Raw genomic sequence first — 27,422 nt, 5'->3', positions numbered from 1 at the left:
CTCAGAAATCCATTCCAGTCTTTTGGATTTAAATACTATTTATATGCTGGAGAATCTCAACTTAAGTATCCAGTTCAGGCTTTACTCCTAAACTCCAGATCACTATGATTAACTGTCTATAAGATATCTTCACTCATATGTGTAATATAGATCTCAAAATTAACATGTTTAAAACTAAATTCTACTTTCTTCTCCCAAATCCCATTTTCTTATCTCAGGGAGGGGGCAGGGGGAACAATCAACCAACCAACCAATAACCAACCTACCTCACCTCATGGTTGGCCACAATAAAAAAAAAAAAAAAATGAGTATACCTATCTTTTCTTCTCTTTTAAATCTATCAGCAAATCTAGCAGTATTTATCTCCAACATATATTTAGAGTGTGATTTTTCTCATTGTCCTCTTCATTAGTATCTTAATCCAACTTTCATAATGTCATGTCTGGAATATTACAGTAATCTAAAACCAAATCTCTCTGTTTTCCTTCTTGACCATATATAATCTACTTTTAAGGTAATCTTTTAAAAATGTGAGATTATGCCAAACCTCAGCCCCAAATGCTCCATTGTGTTTCCATAAAATTAAAAATAAAAGGCATTTTCTTTTGCATCCTCTTATTGACTCAGTCTTCTAGCTTTCTTTCTGCTTTTGAAAACCGTAAGGATATCCTCAACTCAGTTTTTACACTTGCTGTTGTGTCTGCTGAAGTGTACTTTGTCCATTTATTCACTCACGCATTCATTCAACAAGTACTTATGGAAAGTTTGTTGTGAGGCAACAGCATTGCATTTGCTTATGAAATCTCAGTTAGCAAAACAGACAAAATTACCTATGTGATTGGAGATTATATTTGAATGAAGGCATTAAGTCACAAATATAACAAATCTTTATGCTATATATTATTTTAGAAGGTGATACATATTAATTTAGAAGGTGATATGTACTTTAAAAAATAAAAAAAAAATGTATCAAGGTGAGGGGAGTTGTGTTCAAATTATTCCTTTGCAAAATAGCCATAAGCCTCTCTCTACAGGTATGTTATTCCCCTCATCATTGAGGCTTTCCTTGACCACTCTATACAAAATGACCATACCCTCCAGAACTCCTTATTTCAAACACACTGCCTCCTTTTTCTCCATAATATTTATCACCATTAAACATACTATGTATTCATTTACTTGTCTTTTACATCTATTCTATTTCTATGTAAATTCATGATTTCATGAGGTCAAAATCTGTTTTGTATATTACTAGATTATTGATACAATATGAGTATTGGTAAATACAGCATTAATCTAAATTACTGAATCAGAGTATTGTTTTACTTATTTCATATTTGTGGGGAAGAGCATGTTTAAGTAAGAAAAGTCTGATTAATTTAGGAGTGTAGTATTTATATATTTATCTTTCCATTAAGCATTTGCTTAAAATGAACAACGATGGCATTGCTGGGGAGTAAAATGGAGACTATTATCAGACTCTTTTTTTCAGGAATCCTGGGAAAATTGAGAGGTGATTGTATCCGATAGATTAAAAAGCCAAGAGAGAAAAAAACATGGGTTGAAACATTTCACTATAACATACTTTGGCAGCGGAAAGAGTAGCTCTGCCTATTTTGAAATCTTGGAGATATTCCAAGATCAGAGTCAAACTTGTAAGACTGGGTCACTAGACAATCTTTAAGAAAATTAATTTAAAAACACCAGTAGGAACAGTTGGGATAACTATTTCAGAAAAAAATCTTAGTGTAGACAAGAAATCTATAAGGAAAATCAGAGAAAATACAGGCATAGGCTAATTCTATGCAAGGAGGACTTAGCGGAGAAAAAGAAAGATTTTAAAAAGAAACCAAAAATAGCTCTCAGAAGTGAGCATTTGGACAAAAGAAAATCCTAAAGTAAGCACAGTCAATGGTAATGCTAGTCAGAGTTTTATGGAATTAAAGCCGCCAGAAGACAGGAGGTAATCTCATCTTGGGAAAATCAGGTGTCAGTATATCCACCTAGCTATCCCCCATGACCCTCCTTTATGATCAGAAATATTAATTCCTATACAAGAGTCTGCATTTACTAACACTTAGAGGAGAAATTCTAAAGTGAACAAAAATAAACACTATTTTATTTGCTTGTGAAGTCAGTTAACAGACAAAATTACCCACCTGAATGGAGTTTATATTTGGATTAAATTCAGATTGCTAAGTTGCTCCTACTAAGTAGGCTATTTTTTTTAGATATATATCATACTTCCTTAAAGTTTCTGCATGATTTGTGCTTTATGTGGCTGCTTGTATAAAATATAACAAAAGCAAAATGTAACATTCTCTTCAAATTCATCATCAGCTTACAATGAACATGTGCCTCAGAGTTTTAATAAGTGTAAGACGGAAAGATGTGTTGCCTACACTTGCATTTACACTCCAGTAATCGTTTTTACATGGAACATTTTTTTAAATGCCCCATATTTTGATATAAAATGGTTTTTTTTCACATGGTGACTTACACAAACACTTTAATAGAATGAAGAAATAGAAATAGAACCTATATACTCTAGGCCACTCTAATCCATACCTATAAATGGTCATTCTTAATTTTCATTCCCAATATTGGACCCTAATATTCCCAGTACACCAATTCTCATATTTGTGTTTGCAAATAGTCCCTAGTACATCTACTTTTGTATTTTTCTTGCCATAACCAGTAAATAACAACGAAAACATTCTACTAATTTTGCTTTTTTTTTTTAACCTCTTCTGCTCTACTTATTTTTATTTTTTTTAAAGATTTTATTTATTTATTTGACAGAGATCACAAGTAGGCAGAGAGGCAGGCAGAGAGGCAGGCAGAGAGAGAGGAGGAAGCAGGCTGAGCAGAGAGCCCGATGGGCAGAGAGGCTGATGCGGGACTCGATCCCAGGACCCTGAGACCATGACCTGAGCCGAAGGCAGCGGCTTAACCCACTGAGCCACCCAGGCGCCCCTGCTCTACTTATTAAATTAGCATGCATTCAAGTTTCTCTCACGTTACATCAGGTGATACTTTATAATGTGGATTATTATCTTTTCACCCTTTCACATTTCCTCGCTGCTCACCACTCATTAAACTTATGCCATAAATTTTAAGTTCTTGCTATAGCAGAACCCAATTTGGTAAAATATTTAAAATATTTTGTAATGATCATATTAGGCTGGGTCATGTTGAATTAAGTAATACTCCTTAAACCAGGTTTTTTTTTGTTGTTGTTGTTGTTGTTGTTTTTTTCCACAAGGAGGTTATTGTATACCTGGTGCCTCTGCAGGGTAAACCTTTTCCAAGTAGCAACTCAGAAATCCAGTCTAATGAAATGTTTTAGATATACCAACTAGAACATGTGACCTCCAGGTTGCCAGTGCATGAAGGTGAGTGATGGAAGGAAGTATATTAGTGCTTAAAGGCTTTGGCTTGGGCTAGATGCCCAGAATTTCTAAAAAGATTACATTGTCTAGTACATATATGGGTGGGTAAGAAGTTCAGATAGCCTTTGGAAGAATTGATAAGCTTTACTCTCTCTGCCAGTGTTACATACATCAATCTGATTGTCATTAGTGAGGTATCAGCTACCAGGCTGCTGAGTCTTTCTCCACTATTTGGTTGATTGGTTGATGATTTCTGGCCGCTGTGATTCTTTGCTACTATCCCATGCTACTTTGCACCAAGTATGTGCAAAAATTTCTTTTTAATTATCCATAGCAATGCTAAATCCACACCATCACATACATAATATGGCATTACTGAAAGGATAATAAAGAGAAGTTAAGTCAGGAAATGTATGCTTAGACACTAGATGAGTTGGACAACATTTAGACTGGCTCATACAAATTCCCAGTTGGCCATGAGGTCAGGACCTGCTCTTAGGGGAACACTTAAATCTCTGCTCAACAAGAGAGCCTAAATATATCTCCTTTATTAGAATCCAGACCTCAAGTTCCTGAGGCCAAGGGAAGAGCCTCTTTTCATCCTTGTGAATCTTGACTTTTTTTTACAGTACTAATCTATGATGAATGACATTTCCAAAATCCATTCTTTTCTGAGAAATCATCTCCCTTCTTCATGATCTATTTTGCACAAAACATCCATGAAGGGCAATATATCAGATCACAAGAAAGAGTACATTTCCCTGAATCTTGCCGTTCTCTTTTGAATAATAGCATATGTGAAGCTTCTTAAGTACAGTTTGATTAGTGTTTAGGAAATCACAGTTTGGGCTGCAACTTTAATGTCTTAGAAGCAACCACTTTCTATTTAAAGAACACCACCACCAACACAATCACACGTAATTAATATTCTTTATATTTCTTAATTACCCATGCAGTATATCTTCTTATATTCTTAACTTGCTACTTTTCATATGCTATGTCATATACTATGACATTATTAACAAAAATAAGCCTAGTTGTTTTGACAACTGTTTTATAGCAGAAAACATTCAGAACATAGTGACTGAAGGAGAATTCTTAGACATGATGCCAAAACACAATCCATGAAAAAATAATAAATGCATAAATAAATAAAGTCAAAGTTATCAAAAATTTTTATCTAGAAATTCCCCATTAAGAGGATGAAAAGATAAACAACAGACTTGCAAACTGCATACATGACAAAGGATTCGTGTTTAGACTATATAATTTTGTTTGTAGAAGAAGCCAAGTAAATAATTATTTTTGTATCTTTTTAAATATTCCACATATAATGTTGGACAACACAATGTTGTACAGTAGAGTTGTAATATTGGACTAATGTTAAAATAAATTTATATTTGAGTCTTTTACCTTTTTTTTTTACAGAACTAATCTAGTGTTGTGAAAGAACATAGAGTTATAATGGGATTAGGTGGAATGCACAAAATTTTATTACTAATTTGTCATTATTTAAGCAATTATGTGACATGTAGCAAGTTGCTTAATCTCTAGAAAAATTTGTTTAATTTAGAAGAAAATGCAAATACAAACTGGACGATTATGGCTCTTTGTAAATCGCAGCTTTGTCTTCAGGAATTTATAAAAAAAATATGGATGTTTATTCTATATGAAATGCTAAGATTACATACATATAAGACAATATCATGCACAAAATTTCCTACCATGATGCTAATATTTATGTCTTAAATATAATTGTCATTCCCTATATTTAATTATTGAATAGAAGAATATGATGTTAATACAGAATGTTGAGAAATAAATATTCATTTCTTTGTGTGAGCAAAATAATTATTTATGTACTGATTTCCTGAAATTAAAAGTTGCTTTATTTTAATATAATAATGTCAATGGTGTGGTCACTCAACATTTCATACTATCTTTATGCTGTTATATTTTAGAATTTAATTCACAACCCAAACTTCAAATGAATTAGCAACATGTCATTTAAGTGGGATTTTTTTTGTCTTTCATACTGTTGCTAAGTAATTTAATTTTTCATAACTAAATGTTTCTTGATGTTCCTATTCACATAATAATGAATGGGTTTGATATAAATATTATTTTTCTAATGAACATGATACATGCTTGTTAGCTTTGGAGTATATAGTGAATTGGTTGATAAGGTTTATGAACCTGGAAAACAAACACTTTTAAAAATTTTCTGTGGAGGGTTGCCTGGGTGGCTCAGTAGGTTAAGCCTCTGCCTTTGGCTCAGATCATGATCTCAGGGTCCTGGGATCAAGCCTGCATCAGGCTTTCTGCTCAGCAGGGAGCCTGCTTCCCCTACCCCCTGCACCTGCCTGCTTCTCTGCCTATTTGTGATCTCTCTCTAGGTCAAATAAAAAAAAATCTTAAAAAAAAAATTATGGATAATTTCTGGGGGCCACCTGTGCAATTTTTAACAGAAAGTCAGATACTTCTCCATTCAGCTCTAACATATGTGAATAACCCAAAGCCCTGTTCAGGCTCACAAGAATAAAAAAGTAAATTTTTTTTAATCTAGGAATTAACAGATATAGCAAAAACTGTTAAGGCACTACTGTAGTTACTTTTTATTGCCACTATAATGTGCCTTATGACAACAGATTGAATCCAATCTTACAAAATTTTCTCAACTATGCAGTGAAACACCTAATGATCCAGGTCTGATAAAAGCTGCAGTGCAACTTCTAGGCCTTAATAACATCCATTACTTTATTAATTCTATTCACATGATTTTATCAGTGTGGGGACAAGAAGGAGATAAGTGACTATTCCAGGGCATAGACTTTACGGAGACACTCATTCTAATGTTGTGGCAAGTACCAAACATGAACTTGCTTAACTTTGCTATTGGTAGCCAATATATAAACAAATGAACATAGCCATAAAATAAGTTTCAATAAATCTGAAAGACTTAAAATTCAGGCCAGAAAAGGCAAATCCATAGAAACAAAAATGAGATTAGTGGGTGCAAAGACATTGAGGAAAGGGCAGCTGAAAATTATCAATAATCATGGGGTTTCTTGTTGAGGTGATTGAAATATTTTGGAATTATGTAGTGGGGATGGTTGCACAACATTGTAAAAATATATTTTTAAAATTAAACCTCTGATTTGTATTCATTAAAACAACTAAACAGAAGAAAAAATAAAATAAAATTCAGACAATATGTGTTTACAAACCTTAAAGAGAATTAAATTAGAAATCAACAGCAGAAACTTCAGGGAAATCTCAAAATATTTGGAAACTAAACAAATTTTTAAAATAAACTGTTCAAAGAAGAAATCACACACACACATATACACACATATCAAAACTTATTAAATGTAGCTAAAACAATGATTATAAGGAAATACATAGTTCTAAATTCCTACTTTAAAAAAGAAAAAATCTTGAGGGATGTCTGGGTGTCTCAGTGTTTAAGCATCTGTCTTTGACTCGGGTCATGATCTCAGGGTCCTGGGATTAAACCCCACATTGGGCTCCCTGCTCAGTGGGGAGGTCGCTTCTTCCTCTCCCTCTGCCTCTCCATGGCTTGTTCTCTCTCTCTCCATCTCCCTCTCTCAAATAAATAAATAAAATCTTTAAAAATGAAAAAAAATGGTCTCAAATCAATATTCTCAGCTTCTACCTTAACTAACTAGAAAAAGAACATAAATTGCACCACAAACAGACAAAAGAAAGGAAATGATTAATGGAAAAATCACTAAAACTTGTGAGAATAATCAATGAAACCAAACTTTGATATTTTAGAAAAATAAAATGAATATATCCTCAGTTGGAGTAACTGAGAAAAAATAAGGGGAGGCACACATTGATAAAACCAGTGTTTAAAGTGGGCACATTATTAGTGATCATTCAAAATGAAAGGATCATAAGGAAATACTGTGAACACCATTATACAAACATATTAGACTACTAAACTAAATAGACAATTTTAGAAAGACACAAATTACTAAAAATGTCTCAAGAAGAAATAGAAAACCTGTATAGACCTAGCAAATAAGGAAGGTATTAGTACAAGTCCTTACAAACCATTCACAGAGAAAAGGAGGAAAAGAAGTAAAATGAATACTTTTTAATTCATTTTATGATGCTGGTGTTATTCTCATACTAAAACCAGGAAAAGACAGCACAAGACAAGAAAACTAAAAACGAGTATAATTTATGAATATAAATTGAATATCCTCAATAAAATAAGAGTACATCCAATCCAGCAACATATAAAACTATTTTTTGTGCTCTGACAAAATGCAGTTTTTCCCCAGAAGGCAAAATTAGTTTAACATCTGAGAGATGAATAAATTTGATACTATGTTACTAAAAAAAAAAAAAAAAAGGAACAAACCATACAGTACTCTCAATAGATAGAAAAAACATTTGAAAAAATGTAACACACATTTATTATAAAAACTTAAACAAATTAAAAAAAATCTCTCTCAACCTGATAAAAAATATTTATGACAATTGTCCAGTTAATATCATACTGATAATGTCAAGCTGACAAATTTTCCTTTTTGAATGAAAACAAAAGTGATGTCCTCTTTCATCCTTTGTAGTTAACATTGTACAGGATGTCCCAGATTGTTTGATGGGGAGACAAAAGAATATACAGGTTGAAAAGAAAGAAGTAAAACTATCTTGATTAACATGTGACAATATCTCATATGTAGAAAATCCTAAGGAATCAAAAAAAAAAAAAAAAAAAAAAAGACTACCGGACTAATTAATCAAGTTTGCAGAATACAAGATAACATACTAAAGTTAATTGCATTTCTATATACTAGCAACAAAATCTATAAAATCAAAATAAGATATTTCCTTTACAATAATATCAAAAGAATAAATGCTTTGATACAAATTTAGTTAATTAAACGCAAGACTTTAACTGAAAACTCCACAACTTTGCTGAGAAAGATGAAAGAAAACCTAAACTAATGAAGAGATACTTCATATTCATTGATTGGAACTTCATATTGTTAATATGACAATTATTCCCAATTTTATCCATTGACTCATTAAAATATGTATCACTTTTCCACCAGGCTTTTGTGTAGAAATTGACAAATTCATACAAAATTTTATGTGGAAGTGCAAAAACAAAAACCAACTACAACAAAAAAAGAAAAAAAATTGGATGACTGCCTAATTTCAAAACTTGCTATCAAACTCCATTTATGCAGATAGTGTGTTTTACTACATATAGATAAGTATATATGCCAGTGGGACAAAAATGAGAATCAGAAAAAAACTGTTATGTTTATGGCCAGTTGATTTTCAAAGTAGTAAAAAAGGCAATTAAATGGACAAAGGGCAATCTCTAAAAAAATTACTGGAGCAATTATATTTCAACATTAATTAATTTAAAATAAAAATATATATGAAATAACTCATTGTCTCACACCATATTAGAACAAAACACAAAAAATTAAAAAAAAAACTCAAACTGATCAGAGTTCTAAATCTGAGAACTAAAATCATAAACGTCTGAAAAAAAAATAAGAGAAAATTTTTATTACCTTTATGACAAAAAGTTCTTATGTGACACTAAAAGCATAATCTATTAAAGAAAACATTACAAGTTGTATTTAATGAAACTAAAAAATATGTGTAATTTGGTCTTAAAACTTTCCTGTCAAAAAGTCACTAAGAGGTGCCTGGGTGGCTCAGTGGGTTAAAGCCTCTGCCTTCAGCTCAGGTCATGATCCCAGGGTCCTGGGATCGAGCGAGCCCCACTTCGGGCTCTCTGCTCAGCAGGGAGCCTGCTTCCTCCTCTCTCTCTCTGCCTGCCTCTCTGCCTACTTGTGATCTGTCTGTCAAATAAATAAATAAAATCTTAAAAAAAAAAAAAAAAAAGTCACTAACTAAGAACATGAAAAGTCCCAGCAAGAAAAGGACAAAGTATTTGTGGTCATGTTTTTCATGATAAAATTGTATTCAGAATATACAAAAATCACTTGTTGCTCAATATTAAGAAAATAAATAATACAATGTTTACAGTCTACATGTACCAAAAGAAATGGCATTAGAGAAGATATACAAATGTTTATACAAATAAATAAGGAGGAGGTACTCAAAATTGTTGCTCATAGAAATGCAAATTGAAACCACAGATGATATGATTTCACACCCCTAGAACAGCTATAATAAAGAAGATAGGCAATATCAAATGTTGGCAAGAATGGGTAGAGGCAGGATATCTTGTACACTGCTAATGTGAATGTAAAATGGCATAGCCGCTTTGTAAAACAGTTTGGCAGTTTCTTAAAAAGTTACTCAGCTATTTACCATACACTTCACAAAGAAATTTTTATAAGAGATATGAAAGTATATATCCACCCAAATACTTGTGCATGAATTCATTTCATAAAAGTTAGTTTCCAAGAGAGTAGATCTGAAAAGTTCTCATCACAAGAAAAAATTGTAACTATGTGTGGTTATGAATGTTAACTAGACTTATAGTGGTGATCGTCATACACACACACACACACACACACACACACACACATATATAATTATGTTGTACACTTAAAACTAATGTGATGTTGGGGATGCCTGGGTGGCTCAGTTGGTTAAGCCGCTGGCTTTGGCTCAGGTCATGATCCTAGCATCCTGGAATCAAGTCCCACATCGGGCTCTTTGCTCGGTGGGGAGCCTGCTTCTCCCTCTGCCTCTGCTGCTACTCTGTCTGCCTGTGCTGGTACTCTCTTGCTCTCTCTCTCTCTTTCTCTCTCTCTGACAAATAAATAAATAAAATCTTTAAAAAACAAAAAACTAAAAACAATGTAATGTTGGCTTCAGAGGGGAATTCTACCAAATTAAAAAAAAAAAGTACTATAATGTTATATGTCATTTATGGCTCAGTAAAAAAATGTTAAAAAGTGGAAACAACCCAAATGTTTACCAAATGATAAAGGAATAGACAAAATGTATACATAGTGAATTACATGTAACATACTGATACAAGATACAACATGACAAATTCTTAAGAACTTTATCTCAAGCGAAAGAAACCAAACACAAGAGACAACATATTGTACCATTCCATTTATATGAAATGCACAAAGAAAGCAAATATATAGAGACAGAAAAATTAATGGTGTCTGTGGCTGGACACAAAGAGTGACAATTAAAAGAGCTCTTCTTTGGCTAATGGAAATATGCTAAAATTGAATAGTGCTGATGGTCAGATCTCTCTACACATTTGCAAAGGTTACAGAATTATAGACTTGTAATGGGTAAATTTTATGATACATAAATTATGCCATGCTAAATCTTTTTTTTTTTTAAATAAATTCTGGAGACCTCTGTAATGAGTTTTGCTATTCTATGTTCATATGTTCTTTGTGTGTGTGATCCTTTAAGGTGCGTCCTGTGAGGAGTCAATGGAATGTTATATTTCTCAGTCTTGTTGGAAAGGGAGTATTTGCCAAAATAAAAGCTCTGCTTACATTTGTGAATGCCCAGAAGGATTTTTTGATGGAAACTGTGAAACTGATGTGTACAAATGTTCATCAAAGCTATGTCAGAATGATGCAGACAACACTCATATTCCAAATGTAAGTCTGAATCTAAGAAAGTGATTTATATATATTTACTATCGCCATACTATCTGAAAAGTACAAATATAATTCAAGTTTTCATTAACGTATTAAAAATTTCAAAATCAGAAATATCAGAAAAGATACTTCATTTGTTGATTTTCATGTTTTCCTATTTTAAATACAAACCCCAATTACAAACAAACTTCAGTTTCATTTTTTGTTCTTCTGCTGAAATTTCTCCTTATGAACAATGTAATTTTGTAAAAATTTTATTTTTAATTATTTTTAATTTTCTTAGACACTTTTAAATTTTGACATTTGAATTTAACATTTACATAAATAAGATCAGGAAATAATGTAAACGTTTCCACAACTTACTATCTTTTTATTTTAGTAAGATTCATTTTTCATTTGTATTAAAAATTTATATTAATATCTTAAAGTCTTCCTAATTCACATGTCTTATGGTTGATACTGGCTATCAGCTGGGCCATCAACTGGAATTATCAACCCAGAATGCTAAATATAACTTCTCTTTAAGGCCTACGCTTCCTCACATCATTGTGGCTGGGTTCTGAAAGCAGGCATCCCAAGATAATTAGGCAGACATTATATGGCCTTTTAAACAGGGCTTCGAAAATCACAGAGCATCCCTTTCTCCATAGTCACAGCCTGCTTTTTACATTCAAGGTGGTGGGAAGGATAGTTCCTAATTCTCAGAGGAGTATTGAATTCAGGTGGTAGGAAAAGTGTGTGAGATGGGGACATTGTGATAATTTGGAAAACAGATTCTTTCATAGTGTTGTACAGGGAATTTCTACATGCTTATAAAAATAGTTTCCATACCTCTACAAGTAAGAATCTTTTTATTACTTTTGACGTATCCAAAAACTTTTGTAAAAAATACTTTCTGATCTTTCTTAGAGTACTACGTACATCTGTTCAGCAATATTTACAGTCAAGCTTTGTAAGACACAACTTCAAATACCACGTGAGTCATTTCCTTGCAAGAATAATACTGCATGTACGAAATATGAGGAGTATCATTGCAGGTATAATTAATTACTTTCCTATTTTTAAACAAATAATACATGAGTTTTAAAGCCATGTGGACAAAAATAAAAGGATGTTCTCTTTTAAGCTTAAATTTTATTCAACGGCATCTAATATTCTACTTCAAATTGAAGTAGAAACATTTAATGTGTTTGAGTTTAAAAAAAAAACAACTAAGAAATCCTCAGGCATAATTTGGACAAAGTTGTAAAACGTATTTTGTTTCATAATGGAGATATTTAGGATAACAATAATAATTAAAGGTTTATAAAGAAGAGATAAATGTAAGTATGTCTACTATACATAGAAAATGTTATTATTATCTTTTGAGAGTATAGAGTAAACCGTCTCTTGCTTCAATTTGCAGACCTCAGTTGACAGTTTTTTTAGAGTCTTTAGGCAGGATTTTAGGAAATACTGCTTTATTTAAATAAGGATTTGCTAAAAGTTAGCCATTTGTAAATGACAGAAGTGACCTAGTTATCTGGGCCTATAATTTTAGTCCATTTCAAATAGCTTTATAGATAGTTACTCACACCATTAGGAAGTACAATTTGTACTCTTCACACTTGCTTGACTTTTATCTGGCTGCTTAAAGTAAGTTCTGTTGGGCATTACTGAAGGGCAGTAAACAGCCTCAAAATGTTAGAATATTCATAAAAGCCAAAAATTATTAGCTGTGGTACAGGAAAGCCTTGAATATACTGAAAAGAAACAGAATATGCATACATATCACAGATGTACCAAGGACAGTATTTTTATCACTTTCAAAAGGAAATTAATTTCTAAGTTTAAAAACACACTAAGCTTTTAAAATGTGAAATTTTCAAAAGAAAATGAGGAGAAGCGTCTTCATTACAACAATATTTTGGAAGTTCTAACCAGTCCAGGCAAATCTGTATATGCATTCAATCTTATATTAATTTATCAATAAATTAAATTGCTATCCCTTTAAAAATACTGACTTTTAAATTTATAACTTCTAGTTCTGAGCCTTATAGTGCAAATATATTTGTAAATATACATAGAAAAATGATCAACATTTAAAAATATAGATAGCATTGTGTAAATATATAAATATATATTCACATACATATTTATTTTATTTTTATTAAGTATGATGATTTTATTGGCCCTTATTTTTAGCATTATTCTGATGGTGTGGAAGGCTTTGTTTTAAATTTCATTATCAACAGGAAAACTATATAACCAGAGGCATTACTGCCAACTCCCTGTTGATTGTTATGTTATTAATTAATAGATTTAATTTTAAAATGATGACGTTCAATCTAGAATGCTTTGTTAAGCTTGTGCTAGATTGGATGGATGTTGTAAAAATTCCAGTTAGGTTTCTCTAGGATGGATGGAATATGTCACATAGGTAAGCTAGTGTGACAAGTTTGAATTAAACTTACAAAATAAACGTGAACCCCACTACATGTGTTCTAATTGTTGAAATGACCACATTGTTCAAGAATTTGGCAATCATTGTGCTCATCTCCAATCTACTGAACTAAAAACATGGTACCCTCCTCTGGTTAAATTAGACCATTGATTAACAGAAGGTAAAATAAAAGGAAAGTGAAAAGAGAGTAAACACAGAACTGCTTCAACAAGGCAGAAATAACAAAGTCCAATTTGAATGATGAGTGAAAACCTAAGCCTCAGAAATCAATGATATCATACAGATGTGGAACACAGGAGCAGAATTTCCAGCACCCAGATTCCCACCCATTAAACTCATCCCTGACAGTAAAAATCATTTCCACCTCTGACTTACATGAAATTATAGAGACATAATCAATATAAATTAACAAAGTATGAAGTTGAAAAGGTAACCAAAAAACAAACAAAAAAAATTAGTCTTGGAGTCTCTTTTTCTTATCCCAAAGGAAATTAAGGGAATGACTGAAAATAAAGAGAAAAATGAAAGCCCTTCAATTTAAATACCTTTTTAAAAAGTTTTTAAAAAATCTGTGTTTTGCTATCTTAAAAAGTGTGTTTTTTTCTAGATCGATGATTCTCACACTTTGGCTGCAATGGACTTTAGCTGTTTTAGAATCTCCTGAAGAGGTGTTTAAAACACAAACAGCTATTTCCCACCCCTATAGTTCTAATTCAATCAGTCTGGGGTAGGGATTCCACAAATGTGCATTTCTAACAAATTCTCAAGTGATACTGATGTTGCTGTTCTGGACACCATACTTAAGAGTTACTGGTTAAGATGAGCTGAGCTCAAATAGCATTGATGCAGAAATCCTCCTACATTTAGTTCCCTCCTACATCCATACACTTCAACCCAAGCTTTTGCTCTTATATTCTGAATTTGGGGGAAAAAAAGAAAAGTGGGGTTGAGAAGAGGTAAAATTAAGTGAAGAGAATAGAATACTGATGATGGTATCAATTTATCTATTTAAATATATGGACTGGATCTAAACTCCTATGATGAAATGGGAGAGGAACTGAAACAAAATTACTTCCTTGAGAAATAGTGTAAATCAAGAAGATGTGGTATATATACACAATGGAATACTATGCAGCCATCAAAAGAAATGAAATCTTGCCATTTGCGACAACATGGATGGAACTAGAGCGTATCATGCTTAGCGAAATAAGTCAAGCAGAGAAAGACAACTATCATATGATCTCCCTGATATGAGGAAGTGGTGATGCAACATGGGGGCTTAAGTGGGTAGGAGAAGAATCAATGAAACAAGATGGGATTGGGAGGGAGACAAACCATAAGTGACTCTTAATCTCACAAAACAAACTGAGGGTTGCTGGGGGGAGGGGGTTTGGGAGAAGGGGGTGGGATTATGGACATTGGGGAGGGTATGTGCTTTGGTGAGTGCTGTGAAGTGTGTAAACCTGGTGATTCACGGACCTGTACCTCTGGTGATAAAAATATATGTTTATAAAAAATAAAAAAATTAAAAAAAAGAAATAGTGTAAATCATTAGTTATGAGAATTTAATTTGGTACCTAAGTGACCACAGCAAAGTGTCAGAAACGAGTTAAGTTTTACCACTGTTTATAAACTAGCATTTCCCTTAACACCTAGACTATTGAAACCTTTAGGTGTCTATGAACTTAGCATAAAAATATGTTATTTTTAAGAGCAATAAGTAATGGTAGTGAGCCATCATAAATGGCATTACTGGGAACAAGCTGAATGCTAGTAGAATTTTTTGGAAAAAGAAAATGGATAATTGATGTCTTGGTGTCATCAGATAGGTAGAACTTAATTTTGGTAATTTTCTGAAATTACTGAGGAATTTTTGATTGAGGTATTAATACTTTGGCTAAAATTTTCATAATTTATTTATTTTGGGGGGCTAAAGTTTTTTTTTTTTAAGATTTTATTTTTTTGTTTGAGAAAAAAAGTGAGACGAAGGGGCAAAGGGAGAGGGAGAATCAGATTCCCTGACGTTGGGTGATCTCAGGACCCTGGGATCATAACCTGAACTGCGGACAGACACTTAAATGACTGAGTCACCCTGGTGCCCCTTGGCTAAAATTTTTAAAATAAAGTATAGATTGTGGGATACAGTGATGGCAGAAAATGAAAGTAATTATTTAGAAGAATGCTTGAGGAGTTTCTCTGAATACTTGAAACCAGCTATGGCTTTGCCCAAAAAGGAATGTTTCACTCAGAGTAATCTAGAAATAGTGAATGAAAAAACTAAAGGATTTGAGAAGGACTAAGGGAAACCAACAATGATTGATTAATCATCCTGAGTTTAGAAACAGTGGGGAGCTATTTCCTTTCCATACTATTGAGAGGGAAAGCTAAGATTGCAATTAGTAGAAGTGAGAGGGAAGTGTAGGACAGAACATTCTGACATGAATTATGAACTTATGTCAATAAACAGTTACTACCAACCTACATGCTAGTGGTGACGAAGTAGGGGAAATAAATATCTGACCTTATTCTTTTCTCACCTCTGACCTGCTGATTGTGCAGCACAGTAGTAGGACCCAGATAGAAGTCAAGGAAAAGTGAAGGTAGGGGTGGAAATCAGAGGGGGAGACAACCCATTAGAGACTGTGGACTCCAAGAAACAAACAGGTTTTTAGAGGAAAGGGGCTGGGGGATGGGTAGGCGTAGTGATGGGTATTAAGAGAGGCACATATTGCATGGAGCGCTGGGTATTACATGTAAACCATGAATCTTGGAACACTACATCAAAACTAATGATGTATTGTATGGTGACTAACATAACAAAATAATGAATTGCAAACTATGAAACAATAGAGAGGATTTTGCTTAGGGAAACAGGAGACAGAAGTGTGTTTGGAGGAGGCAAAAGGGGATGAGATCTCAGAGATTAAGACAGATTGGATGTCTACCTATCTGTGGGCTGCTGAGAGGCAGATCCTTATCTACCCTTTAGGAGGCAGCAGTGACTCTTAATATAATTACAGTGTGATAACAAGAGAAAGCTGCATGCACATGAGTTTTGAATTTCTTGACTTTAAACTATACGAAGACTCAGAAGCTCCTCTGGTATAGGACCAGAAGAGTGGCATAACCTTTCGAGTCAGCACTGTCTGGACAAGAAGTTCGTTGGGAGTGAATATTATGGTATGGGAACCGCCAGGACTTGACACAGAAATGGAAGAACAGAAACCAGAGAATTGTCTCCCATTCTTCTCTATTATCATTGCCCTCTGTCTACAAATTGAATAAAAGAGAGGTTTTTTAAAACCCTTTTTTGTTAGCCACAGGGAATGAATTGTTTTAAAATAAGTTTGACATGTTTTTTGCCCTTTGATAATTTAAATAACCATTTGCCAAAAAGTCTGCACTTGGGTGAAACTAAACCTCCTCCTGGAGATTTTAAAGGAATGTGAAACAGTCAATCTCTATAGTGACACTGACATTATTTTCTTGAAGCATGTAGCTGAGGTATAGGAGGCCATCTTGTCACTGTAAGAAAATCTAGCAAAGGGATACAGCCAAAAAAATACCAATAAGTGTAGGACTGAAAAGATTTTAAAAAGCCAAAATCTGGGTAAACCAAATTCCATTCGATCACAGATTTTAAATAGTTAACTTTTTTACTATTCATAGTTTATTTTTTAATTATTTCCTACTAAAAAAAAATATTCTTATAACACAGTTGACTATTTCATCGACTATAATTTTGAATTACTGCGAAAAGTCTATTCTTGGGCGCCAGGGGGGCTCAGTCAGTTAAGTGTCTGCCTTGAGCTCAGGTCATGATCTCAGGGTTCGGGAATGGAGCCCCAAGTTGGTCTCACTGCCCAGCAGGGAACCTGCTTCTCCCTCTCCCTCTGCTCCTTGCTCTTCTCTGTCTCTATGTCTCTCTCAGATAAATAAATAAATAAGATCAAAAAAAAAAAAAAAAGAAAGAAAGAAAAGTCCATTCTTCTATACCATATTCAAGAGAATATCTGTGTTTTAATCATTTCTATATCTGGAACCCTTTCCAATGTAACACATAGAACATTTCCTTAAAAAACTATTTAAGTCATTATTTAATTTGCTTATAATAAATACTTTGGATTCCACTGAGATGGAAGGTCTTTCCTCTGGATGTGAAATGAAATGACTCATTCATTCACTTATTTAATAACTATTTATTGAGTGCCTGCTGTTCCGTAAGCTTTCCTACTAAAAGAAACTCTTCTACTGCAGTAGGAAGAAGAAAAGAAAAACAGGCAAACTAGCATCCTCTTAATAAGTTTATATTTTAGTAGATAGATACTGTTTTAAGGAAGCACTGACTCACTTTTGTAGACTAGACTACTGACCGTGTGATCCCAAGGAAAGAAGTAGTGAGAACGGCAAAGAGGCTACTACTATAAAACAGCCTAGAGATAGTGATGACCGACACCACCACTAAGGTGACAAGTGATGATGGTAATTAAGGATCGCAATTTGGAATATAGCACTAAAGAAGGTTCAGTATTTTTCTGAAGGGCTGGATAAAAAGAGGTCAGGCATAATCCTAAGGTTATTTACTCCATCGAAAGGTTAGGAATAGAATTTTCTAAACTGGAGAAGTCTACAAGAAGGAAAGCATGATTGAGGGGGGTAAAAATCAAGAAATCAGTGTTCCATGTATTAGCTGAGATGTATCATATAGCCACGTGAAGATGTTAAGGTAAGCTTTCTGGTATGCTAGTTTTTACTTTACAGGAGAGGTCTAGGCTACATATATGCATTTGAAAGCTAGCCTCAAAGAGATGGTATTTAAACCCAGGAAACTGAATGAGATTAGTTTACAGTGAGCCTTGACAGGGAAGTGAGAAGCTTGCAGACAGAGACTGTGGACCCAAGAGTTAAAGGAATGGAATATGAAGCTAAAATGCAGGAGTCAGTGAATTGAGGTGAAAAAATATAAAAGGTATTACAGAAACTGTAAAATATTTTAAGAATATTTTAAGAATTTTAAGACAATGTCTACCAATTGTCTACCAATGGTAGACATTGTCTTAAAATTCTTAAAATATTCTTAAAATATTTTTTCAAAATATTTTACTTTTACATATTTATATATACTTTTATTTATATATATATACTTTTTATATTTATATTATACTTTTATAATACTTTTCAAAGTATGTGGTTAGATCTAGTTAGAGGTAAGTGAAAATTGATCTATGGAATTGGCAAGAGGAGACAATCAATCTTCTGTTGCTGCTTTGTAGTTGTTTTTTGTTTGTTTTTAGTTTTTTAAGGAACATTTTGACAGAATAATGAGAAAAATTCATTCCCTACATGGGATACCGAAACGAAACAAAACAAAAAAAGGAGGAGAAAAAGAAGGGGGGAAATATTGATTAGACTCAGTTTAGAAGTGAATAGAATGAAAGAATTGGGTTTTCCCGGTAAAGAGTATCAGCAATATAAGTAATAGAGTGGCAGCTGAAGAACATTCAAGTAGGTAATTTTAAAATATTAGGCAAGACAGGATGGGATATACAGTACACAAGCAAAGGGGTGGGCTTTGATAGGATGGCGTATGTTACATCAATTGTAATAGCAGGCAAAGCAGAATATTTGTACTTACAGAGGTGCTTTGAATATGTGGTGTGTCATCATTTGGAAACTGTCCTCTGATTGATTCCTCAAGTGAAATAGGAAGCAAGGTGAGATAAGAAGGTGTGAAATGGTTATATGGATGAGTAGGAGGGAAATATAATACATTACTGATACATATCAATAGAGATCCTAATTGAAATGAAGAATTAGTGAAGATGAATTTATAGTCAAGTGTAACATCCTCAAACCACATGTTGTTATTCCTAGACCCACATAAAATAGCCTGAGTGTTGAATTAAACAAGGATTGGATTTTGACCAGGTAACAATAAAGGAGGGAAATGGGGCAAATGATTTGAGGATATGCAAGAAGTGAGTATGGAAATGGACCGTGTAATAATATAACTTGGGTAATTATTAAAGGGATGACCTGATAGGGGATGGGAGACATTGAAGTGTTGGTAGAGTCAGTGGATTATGAGGAATGGAGAATTGTTGGGTAAGAAAAGGGCTAGAGGGAGTTAACTGGAAAGAGAAATTAGGCTCTGAGCAGAATATGAAATACTTGAAATTAATATTAAGGAATTTAAGATTAAGAAGGGTAAGAATTATGCATGATGGTAGCCTGTGGAATACTACAGTGGGAATAGGTTGTAAAGTTAGGATGAATATTGAGATCTTCCTCAGTATCCTCCTCCAAAAAGCAAGGATTTTAAGTGGGTGAACTCAGCAGATATTGAAATAACCAAGTAAGACTGGAATTATGTTAGAAAAAGATATAATAAACCAGGTGTTACACATTAAAGAATTAGAGGGAATGCCCAGGAGGGTCAACTATGAAAGCAATCAGAAGAGATATGAGTAGCATGGTTTAATGGCATCATCCTCAAATAACTGAGATTTTTACGAAGGATGTAACAGTGATCCTTTGAAGACACAATGAGGAAAAAGAACACCTACCTGATCCAACCCTTGAAATATGAGGGATAATGGAGAAAGAGTAGCCGCCACTGAAAAGATTACAGTCAAAATGAAAAATGTGTATAGAAAAGATTGGGGGAAAAGATTAAAATGGTGAGGAAGGCCCTGAGAGGTTCTGGGTTCTTGCAGTATCTGGGGTAAATGGCGACAAGTGGTTAACCATTATGGCCTCAAACATAGATCATAGTAGGGTGACTGTGAGCTTTGGCTTTAGGGTAGAGATGCAAGGTCTTATCAGAGCTCACAGAACTCAGGGGACAGCCATTGCAAGCTCCTCCAAAGGCAGTGCTAAAGTGGCAGGTCTCTGTGAACCCCATTCCATTTATGAGAAATGTCCAAGATACTTCAGACCACAGTTCCAGTGAGGCTTTCTAGGATCCCTGATAGAGGTAATCATCATCCTATCTGATGGAAGTGTAGAGGTAGTGAGGGAAGGGCATTGTGACCTGACACCCAGGATTCTGAATCCTCCCCTATATACTAGTGTGGGAAGCATTTTTAACATAATACCACATAAAGGTTTTGAAGACTATCATGAACCACACTCCTAATATTGCCATCATACACACACACACACGCACACACACACATACACTCACAAGTATGAAGACACACTTATCAATTTGGATATTTGCTGAATGCAATGACACTAATATTTTCCATAGGTAAAGACAATCACATTCTGAACAACCAGAATAAAGTGAGGAAACCTTAATCAGGAAATAAATGTTAATAAAACCAGATGGAGTATTTCTCTTACATCAATTTTTTCTACTCTGAAATCAATTGTTTAACAAATATTTATTGAGAGTCATCTTTGTAAAAGACCATAAACTAGATATTGGAAAATATATACATAAATACTATATCTTTTAAACAATCAGAAATTTTATGATATGAATGTGTTTGCTTTCTAAATTTTATTTTTCCACTGAAATTCTAAGATATTTCATGGGCTAATGGTGCTCTGTTTTATTCTTACAGCTTATTTCTTTTTTAATTTCCCTTTTTCCTCCTCACTGAGTTACAATTAGAGCCTGCTTGCCCTGCTTAAGTGTCAATTCAATGTATTAACATACTTTTTTTTTAAAGTCAGTTTCAGCATTCCATTAGTCTGCGTGATGTCTCACCATGTCAGCTGTGGGTAAAATTGGGGTTTTCAGTTTGTGTCACAGGCAAACCTAATTAAGCATGCAATGTGACTTTGAAATAGAACATTGTATACACAGAAATGCATAGGTCAACATATTTCCTTTCAACATATAATAAAGTTACATTTTCACATTAAGTCTGAAAGGTATGTTTTAAAATAGCAATCACACATTTAAATCAGAATTTGTTAATTAATGGAGAGCCTCCACTTGGTCACTCAGTAACTCTCCACTAATAGGAAACCTTAATTTCTTAGAGTTAATTATATCAAAAGATGACTGCTGAGTTTTTCTTTGCTTGAAATCAATAGCCATATTTATAAGGCTAAATTCTTATTTTGAATAAATCATTCTGAAATTTAGTGCAGAAAAAAGTCCATTATAATTCATAGTTTTATCATTTCAGATACTGGTTTTAAACTATATCACAATGGAAAATATCTAGGATATTATTGACATTTCCTCATCAATAGTAGCCTGCTACTGTTAATATAATTTTATATTTTCAAGTCAATTATAATTGAAAGAAGTCATCTTGAAATTTAATCCCCTAATTGCTTCATTTTGGGAACGTATGTTCACATCAGTATGGCCTTCATTTCATTAGTCCTGGACTTATTAATTTCCCTGTAAATAATAAGTAATGGAACATTATGACAGAAGTTAGTGTAGACCTCTGTGCATAAAGATTGACTTAATATTGTGTAACCTCTAAGTTTTCCATTGTATACTTGAACTTAATTCTCTGCACAACATCCAACACTTCTTAATATCCAGTACTCTTTTGCTATGCCTTCTGGATCTCCTGTTGTTAGCAGCAAATTCTCCAATACCACACAGTCTCTTTTGTGTACTTCTTTTTCTAACTGAAATCTGAGGATCTTTAGGTGGCTACTGTTCTTCCTCCACAACCTGTGTATCACTGGTAAGGAAATATATGGAAAGCTTTGCCCTTCTTTATCATATCCAGATCATTTTTTTTCTCCTCCTGAAAAGCCTATCTATTTTTTTTTTTAATTTTTTTTTATTTTTTATAAACATATATTTTTTATATACATATATTTTTATCCCCAGGTCTGTGAATCACCAGGTTTACACACTTCACAGCACTCACCAAATCACATACCCTCCCCAATGTCCATCTGGAAAAGCCTATCTATTTTTAGCATAGGACATCATCTATACCATTTTCTAACTCTTTGTTCCTTCCTCCCTAGGCTACTCTTCAAGTATCTTTTCTTCTCTCAGGTCCCACCCATCTCCTACTAAAGAATTTAGCATCTGGCTTGCTGTCCTTTTCTCTACCACTGCTGTCACTTTCCCTGATGTCTTTGATAACCACCTTATAAATCCACCCACTGTGGTTACGTAAATTCTTTGACAATTATTCTGCAATGATTTATCCTCTTCCTCCTGATCTTGGCAAATTTTCCATGGTCATATGTTCTAATTTGTCCTGACCTGTAATTGCACACCCTACAACATCTTGATTTAAGTTTCTGCTCTCTGGTCACCAATTCATGTATTTCAAGTTAGCTCATTTGTGTACTTTAACACCAAAATTATGTAACTCTTTTCATACAACCAGTAGGCACCTCTAATCATTTGACTGCATTCTCTTTCCTCTGCCCATCACCCTTGGCCTTGGTCTTCATTTAACTTTTACAGAGTATAGCTATATATCCATTCTTAAACTCTTTTCTTCTCTTTTTCTATGTTCTATTAATCTGAAAACACAAAACCTGTTTAACTCTCCATCCCATCAGATAAACTTGGGTCCGCTTTCTTTTACATATGTCTAATGTGGCATCTCACACTTAATATATTCCAAATTAATGGGTTGATTTTCAATCCCTGGATAAACCTGCTTTTCTGTTAATGTTCTTTAGACTGATCTTTGATTTCTCTGTCTCTATCTCAGCCCACTTATTGTCTATCATTAGCAGACCCTTTAAGTTCTCTCATAAATACATTTCATGGATACAAACATTTTTATCATTATGAAGTCAACACCCTTGTTCAAGCCAGCAAAGACTCTCATCTGGAACAGTTTGATAGCCTTCCACTTGACCTTCCTGTTTTGACCTCATTTAAGTATATGTAGGACATAGAATGAAAGCCTTACTAAGTAAAGTGATTTGAGTGAGGTGATGGAACATGCAACTCTCAGGAGGAAAAATGTCCATGACAGTGCATGAGGGAGGAAGTACATGATGCACAATCCCTGGCCTACTGAGATCACTCTAATGAGACCAGTGTAATTGGTCTGGAGAAAGCAAGGGAAAGTAGTGAAAATGGAAAGGAAACCAGAGATAGGAACAGTTGCAGACCGTGCATGCCAGTCCAAGTCTTAGAATTTTACTCAAAGTAAAATAGGAACTGTTACAGTGTTGCTGGCAAATGAAGAGCATTGTCTTCCCTATCTTGTAAAATGGTATAATGCTTATAAATTAGTATATCATGCTAAATTTCATTAGACAATACAACTATTTTTCTAATAACCTTGTTTTAAAGCTTAAGGAACTGTGAAATATGAATCATATGTTTTGAAATCCAGACGATGACTCAATTACTCAGTTTAAGCAAAAATAAATAAATAAATTGATAAAATGAGTGTATAAATTAGACATTTGTCTATGCTCTAACAAGTCACAGTAAGCAAGAATATAGTGGTATTGCAAAGCTTCTGTTCTAAGAATAAGTCTATCTCACTCAAATGGTTTTTTCCAAGAAGTGGAAGTGGTACGTGACAGTGTTGAAATTGATACAAGTAACTCTGCATCAGAATTTCCATCTATATATTACGAAACCAAAAAGACAAAAGTGAACCATAATGCTTTCTTTGTGACAAAAATTACAACTCACATGTAATACAATGGTACAGACCCAGAAAAAAATATGTAGCAAAACCTCCTCCAAGTCTTCAAACAAGTGATAGGAGTATTTCAAGATAAAAGGGTCAGAGAAAATTATTTCGAGTTACTTTATAACTATCTCCTTCCATTTCCTAGAATAGTCTAGAGTTTGAAAAAGCCATTTCAGCAGCTAGAAAACTTTAATCAAGAAGATGTTCCCAATCCAGGAGTGACACTGTTAACATACTATTTTTGAAGCTAGCTCTTAAAAAAAAAAAAAATCAGATAATATTTGATTTTCAATTTTCATTGTTGTGGTGGTTACTTCATTGTTGTAATACATTTCTTTAATAACTTCCTTACCAATTATTTATAATAGCACTGAACATTTTATTTTTAATTTTATTAAGTTTAAGTTTCCAATATTTCCAATATCAAGGAAATTTTGAAAAATATATTTTAAAAACTTGCTAATTGTGTAGGTTCATTGATTTTCATTTTATTTTGTGAATTTTGTACACTTTAAAAATAAATATATGTAGTAATATATTTCTTCTTTCATTCAGTATTTCTTCATTATGTGAATTGTTTGTCAAGATGCTGGTGATGAAATTTGCTGTTATTACTCTGTTTTATTCAAGGCTTTGTCCCCCAAAGAGCCTAGCACTTATTAAAACAGTAGAATGTATTCCATAGGTCATTCAACAAAGTTTGGGATACTCTGTCCAAGAAATAGAGTACAGCTAATTGTCTAATAAATAGTGACTTAATTGACAAAATGCAGCCCAATAATGGAGAGACATTTCAGGCAGTTATAGGAAATCACTTTGGGAGGAAAAAGAAAAGGAGAAGATAAGAGTGTGTTTGTTTTTCCGCTAACATATTTTATTTCCATTATCTTCCTTTTCTTTTCCTTACATGTATCTAATTCAAGTCCTCTGTTCTATATATTAACTCATTTTTACCACTAAAAATAACACCTTAAACATTTTCATCACAATTATTTACAACCCTCTTACCCTCCATCTTTATAAAAAATATTTACTGTTTCCTACTACCTTAATAATTACTATAAAACAATAGTTTTATACAAAAATATAATTATACATTGGATATTCCAGGAACATGGTGATCTGAACAGCATTTTTTCCCCTCTCCCCATACTTAAAACAGCTGACTTCTTTGACCAAAATGATTACTAGACACCTTGAGCAGCTAAAATGAGTTAGGTCTTAGTTTCCCTGACTATCTCAACAGAAGGGACTTATGCAGATTCTCTTTCTTTGTGAGCTAGGAAGCATTTATCAATTAGCAGAAGAACAACAGAACAATAACCAGACTATAGCAGCTACTTCATCAGTATAAACACTTTGACTAGGTCAAAATCAACCTACTTAAATGTTCTTGTTATCCTTTGCCATATAGTCAACTAAGTTCTGAGTTTAAGGACCCAAGGCTGTCACTGAGAGTTTGCTCAATGATACTACGAAGGACAGAGGCCAGATCTGTGACACTAAGGAGAAGAATAATGTTCTAGATGCGTCAACTTTCTTGGCCCAATTTTTCCTTCCATTCACTGAAGGATACTGCACTTAAGACACTGAGTTAGCAAAGAAAAATACTGGATGCAAGAAAGGCCAGAGACTTAGGAGAGGAACATGAGTTAAAATGAAACAATCACAACTTGAGGGTATTAGAATCTCTGGAAGAGAAAAAGTTCATGAAAATTAGGTTACCGTAGTCAAATAAGTGAAAGATTCTAGAGGAGAGCACATAGATATATATACATATCAAGACTAAAACTAAAAAACATACTATTAAATTAACAACATGGGTGGAAAATTAGAAGGGAAGTGCTAATCCAAATTATAGAAATCTACAATGCTTTATGGAAAAAGTATTTTAAAGTAAAGAGTAACTACATGGGCATCTGCTTTTATCTTCATCTACATACTTGACCCCACCTTAAATTTATCCCGGTCTTCTGAAATAGTAATTGCCCATGAAGTGGACCCTGATGCAAACTTTGGGGAAACAGCAACCACCTGTGCTTGCCATACACTGTAACCGGCATTTCTCTTGAAATATTCTATATTTAAGTCTTTATTTCCTGTCCTCTACCACTAAAAGATAAACCCCAGTAGGGAAAAACAAACAAACAAATGAACGAACAAAAACTTATTCACTGAATATGCACTGTGGCTAGAAAAATAACTACCTACAGTAGGAGCTCAAGGATTATTTTCTGAAGAGCTTAATGGATGAATTAGTTAATGAATCATGATGAAGAAAGTTGAGTATCTTGAAGAATAGATCAAGGAGATCTAACATGTGAATGATAGCAGCTCTAGAAGGAGTAAAAAGAACATATGGAGGAGAAGCAATAATTAATCAAGTTGTGGAATATTTCTGTGAGCTGGAGCAAAGGCTGAGTCTGAGTATTAAAAACACTCTATCCAAGCTAGATTGATGATAAAAGCAAATAGTGAAATATCTATTAAGCTTTAATGCAGGGAAAAACAATCTACCTACAAAGGAAAAGTAATCAGCATGGCATCACATTGTTTATTTTCAACACCAGTCGCTTCAGGACAGTGGTATAACATTTATAGCTTTAGAAAGCATCTACAGACTACCAAGAGAAAATATTGCCTCCTCCAAATCTTACACATGACTACTATATATTGGGTGGTGAGAGAAATATTTATATTTATACAATCAGAAAACCTATTATCCAGGCAATCTATCTTAAGAAGATAACAGGAAATATTCTTTCTAAAGAATATTTAAATATTTAAATATTTAAATATCTAAATCTTACACATGACTACTATATATTGGGTGGTGAAAGAAATATTTATATTTATACAATCAGAAAACCTATTATCCAGGCAATCTATCTTAAGAAGATAACAGGAAATATTCTTTCTAAATACAAAATGGACTAGAATAAAAATCTCAAAAAGGGAATATGGATTAAAAATGAAGATTAAAATGTGCATGTATGTGTGTGTACATGTGCATGTGTACACATACATGTTCATATACTCACATAGATGACTATAAATAGATAATGAAGGAATATCAAGGTACATATATAATATAAAATATGTGCTAAAATAGGGCTCCTGAACCAGATGGGACATCCATGGAGGAAACTGTATTTAAGGTCAAGAACTAAAAGAAATAAATTATGTGAACAAGACCTCAGGAATTGTTAGTGGAAAGGAAGGTAGACATCATGAGGAAGAAATATGAGGTTCCACAGGGAAAATTAAGTATCCAGATTGGTGAAACAATTAATCTTGGTTACCCCCCCAAAAAAAACATAGTAAAGATTATGTGATTAGCTATACATCAAAGAAATAGAAGGTTACCATGAACAGAATG

General features: G+C 33.4%; 1 protein-coding gene across 1 annotated transcript in view; it reads left to right on the top strand.

Annotated features, from left to right (window-relative positions):
• Positions 1-27,422, top strand: part of EYS (eyes shut homolog) — a 1,683,276-nt gene that overhangs the window by 74,801 nt on the left and 1,581,053 nt on the right. Inside the window, 2 exon segments of the mRNA XM_059179314.1 lie at positions 10,803-10,996; positions 11,906-12,033. Coding sequence (XP_059035297.1) covers positions 10,803-10,996; positions 11,906-12,033 — 322 coding nt within the window.

Source organism: Mustela lutreola, chromosome 6, assembly GCF_030435805.1.
Source record: "Mustela lutreola isolate mMusLut2 chromosome 6, mMusLut2.pri, whole genome shotgun sequence".
In the NCBI taxonomy this organism is placed as follows: Eukaryota; Metazoa; Chordata; class Mammalia; order Carnivora; family Mustelidae; genus Mustela; species Mustela lutreola.
The sequence above is the reverse complement of the archived record's forward strand: the minus strand, read 5'-3'. Positions and strand labels throughout refer to the sequence as shown.